Source organism: Quercus suber, unplaced genomic scaffold (genome assembly GCF_002906115.3).
Source record: "Quercus suber isolate HL8 unplaced genomic scaffold, Cork oak 2.0 scaffold_530, whole genome shotgun sequence".
Classification (NCBI taxonomy): Eukaryota; Viridiplantae; Streptophyta; class Magnoliopsida; order Fagales; family Fagaceae; genus Quercus; species Quercus suber.
Window position 1 is genome coordinate 544,658 of NW_027069979.1, and position 3,796 is coordinate 548,453.

General features: G+C 39.2%; 1 protein-coding gene across 1 annotated transcript; it reads left to right on the forward strand.

Annotated features, from left to right (window-relative positions):
- Positions 1-406: 406 nt before the first annotated feature.
- On the forward strand, positions 407-3,784 carry LOC112032892 (protein NLP8; the record flags this gene model as incomplete). The annotated part of the gene is made up of 5 exons (XM_065763895.1): positions 407-909; positions 1,180-1,234; positions 1,401-2,573; positions 2,868-2,912; positions 3,022-3,784. Coding segments are annotated over exons 3-5 (1,756 nt in total), but the record flags the coding sequence as incomplete, so codon positions are not given.
- Between the last annotated feature and the right edge of the window lie 12 nt (positions 3,785-3,796).

A 3,796-nucleotide genomic window follows, 5' to 3' on the forward strand; every position in this document is an offset into this window, starting at 1 on the left:
AATTCCAGCTTAATCTCAATAGCTTTCGGTTTGTTTTGTCATTTTTTGCATGCCCAGTTAGCTTATATTGAGAGAGAGAGAGAGAGAGAGAGAGAGAGAGAGAGAGAGAGAGAGAGGTTTACTTTTGTCCATGGGGAGCAGCTTGTGTCCAGTGGAAGTTTCCACTGGACACGTTGGATGATGGACACGTGTTCACTCTTGGACACGTGTCCAAATCCGGACGTGTCCAATGAAAAATTCCACTGACAGAAGCCGGGTCCTTGCCCATGTATAGTTTATCATTGAGTTTTCATTTTCTTTTGCAAGTTCCTATTGGGTTAATTAGAATATAAGAAATCCCATCCTTGTTTTTCTTCAAATCAAATGGAGGGCAATAATGGAATCACAACTAGTTCCCACCATATGATAATTCTTAGATCCAAACAATACTTTTGTCCAAAAATGACAATCATATGTTCATATACATACACACACACACAATTCATTTGTTTTCCTTTCAAAAACTCTCTTTCTTTGCGAAGTTTTAAGACTTCCTAGTAATCCCCATACTAATCAGCTCCCCCTAAAACACAAAAATACAATTACAAAAACAAACAAACTTTCTATTCTTAGAAAGTCTCTGTCTGTCTCTGCCACCTCAAGTACAATTCACTGACTCCGGACTCGGACTCGGACTCGGACTCAGACTCAGACTCCAACAAGCCGTTACACCGAATTCCCTTCCCTTAGGGTTTCCATTTTTAGAATCTATTCTCTTGTTTCACTCTTTCAGTCTCTCTCTCTCTCTCTCTCTCTCTCTCTCTCTCTAGAAAATTCTTGGACTTTTGGGATTCGGACCCAGTGAGCTCGCCGAATTTCGAGGTTTCTTGGACAAGAACTCATAAAGTTTGAGACTTTGACAAACTTAAGGTCGGTTCTTTGCTAATTACTATGTTTGTTTTTGTATTTGGTATTTTGGGTATCTGACTGACTTTGGTCTCTAATTTCCTGTTTCGTTCGTTTCCACTGAATTCCAGCTTAATCTCAATAGCTTTCGGTTTGTTTTGTCATTTTTTGCATGCCCAGTTAGCTTATATTCATATATGGATATGAACAAGTACTTTTGTGTGTAGAATGGGATAAATCTGAAGTGGGTTTTGCGTGTTGTTGCTTATTGTGAACTGTGGCCTTTTGTTACAGTGAATTGCGGCGGGTTCGGTGGTCAGCGTTCAATTTTTGAGTTAATCTTTTTGAGGTTAGTGTCCTATTGCTTTTACGGAAAAGTTAATTGAATGATTATGTTAGACAAATTAATATATGGTAGTAGGTGATTGGTTGTTATTATATAATTTTTTTTGGTTATTTGGCTTTTGTTTTGATGTTTGGAAGTAGTGAGAAGTTTGATTTTGCATTGTGGACAGTGCAGGTTTTGTACTGTTTGAATCTGGGAAAGGCTTGTTTTTGTTGTGAAATTTTGAGTTGATTGGATGATTTTGAGTATAGGCGGTGGTAGACGGTGAAAGACAGGTTCATGAGAAGCTTTAAGGGTCTTGGTATGGAGGACAGAGAAGATAACATAGAAAGAAGAATTTTTTTGAGCCACTGTCAATTTGTAGATCTCTAGTGTTTTGGTTTTTGATCTGAAGATGGATTACCCCCTTTCACCTAAAGAAAAGGGGACCGGGTTTTGGCAATCTCCAAGACCTCAGTTGGAGAATTCGGTATCATTTGAAGTATCAAGGAGCCTGAATTTGGAGGATAGCCTCTCGGATCTCATGAATTTTGATACGGATGCTGGATGGTACAATAGCCCCAGTGCAACAGATCAGATTCTCACCTCTTACGGGTTGTCGTCATTTCCATCAACCCCTTTTGGTGTGTCTTCGGATGCTTTGAATTTCTCAGAACAGAATGGTGTTGCATTTCCTGTTAATGAAGTTGGTGGAACTTTCAATCCTGTGGGGAATTCTTTCAATTGTGGAGATAAATTGATGTTTGACCAAATGGACTCGCAATATGGGTTCTCAACGGATTCGAACGATGCAAATGGCTTGGCAACTGCACAAAATAATTGTTCTTTTCCTCAAAATAGTGTCTTTGATATGGGAAATTGTATGATACCTAGGCCACTTAGTATGTCAGTTGATGAGAAGATGCTTAAGGCATTGTCTTTGTTCAAAGCTTCATCTGGTGGGGGTATTTTGGCACAAGTTTGGGTTCCCATGAGGCTTGGTGATCAGCACATCTTAAGCACTTGGGAGCAACCCTATTTGCTCGATGAAATGCTTGCAGGGTATCGTGAAATTTCAAGATCTTTTGTTTTTCCTACTGAAAGGAGATCAGGTTCATTCCTTGGGCTTCCTGGTCGTGTGTTTATCTCCAAAGTTCCAGAATGGACTTCAAATGTTAGTTATTACAATAAGGTTGAGTATCTGCGGGCGGATCATGCAGCTCAGCATGAGGTCCGTGGATCAATTGCTGTGCCAGTTTTTGATTCTCCTGAGATGTCATGCTGTGCTGTGTTGGAACTTGTCACTACCAAAGAGAAGTCCAATTTTAATGCAGAGTTGGAAACTGTTTGCAATGCGCTCCAGGTTAGTATCCCTTTTCCTTTTCTTTACTGCTATAATTTTCTTTTAATCTTTTTGTTTGTTATCCTGTGTTAAATCTTTTGGCCATGTTCAAAACCTCATAAATTACACCATTAGATCATCAGTGGAAAGTTCTGCTTCAATGCTATGAAGCAGCTCCTGTATCATTTCTTGTGGGTGCATTTCCAGAAAATATTCTACAAAATAAATTACTTGTATTCTTTGCATGAGATAGTATTAAATTAGAAAGGGTTTCAAAATTATTATTAGATCTGCTCTGATTGCGGCACTCTGCAGGCTGTGAAATTAAGGACTACTGAACCTCCTCGACTTCGTCCCCAGGTACAAATCATTTGTCTTCCCTGCCCTCTTCCCTGCATATACCTGTTTTAGTATCTATTAAGTACAGTACAATTTTGGTGCTTCTAATAAGTAATTATGTTATTTGCAGTGCCTGTCAAAGAACCAAAGAGCTGCCTTAGCAGAGATAATTGATGTTTTACGAGCTGTGTGTCATGCACATAGATTGCCACTGGCTCTTACATGGATACCTTGTTATTACACTGAGGGATCTGGTGATGAAATGCCAAGAGTACGGGTTAGAGAGGGCAACACAAATTCTAATGAGAAATGTATACTGTGCATTGAGGAAACAGCTTGTTATGTGAATGATAGAACGATGGAAGGTTTTGTATATGCATGCCTGGAACATCATCTTGAGGAGGGGCAAGGTATAGCTGGGAAAGCACTTCAATCAAATCATCCCTTCTTCTACGCAGATGTGAAGAATTATGACATAAGTGAGTATCCACTTGTCCATCATGCGCGCAAATTTGGTTTGAATGCTGCAGTCTCAATCAGGTTAAGGAGCACCTACACTGGTGAAGATGATTATATATTAGAGTTATTTCTCCCTGTCAATATGAAGGGGAGTGCAGAACAGCAACTCTTGTTGAACAACTTATCAGGTACCATGCAGAGAATATGTAAGAGTTTGAGGACAGTTTCAGATGCAGAAAACCAAAACTTTCCACTGATGGCTATGCCTGGGGAAAACTCTCAGTTGACATTATCAGATAATGATGTGAATTCAACCGAGAAGATGCCATTGGAAGTGTCTAACACAAGAAATGATATAATTGAACCAGATAGTCTTCATAAGCAAGTAATGTTCTTAGTCACATCCTCCTTTCTTTTTTCTTCTTCTTTTTTTTTTTTTTGGGGGT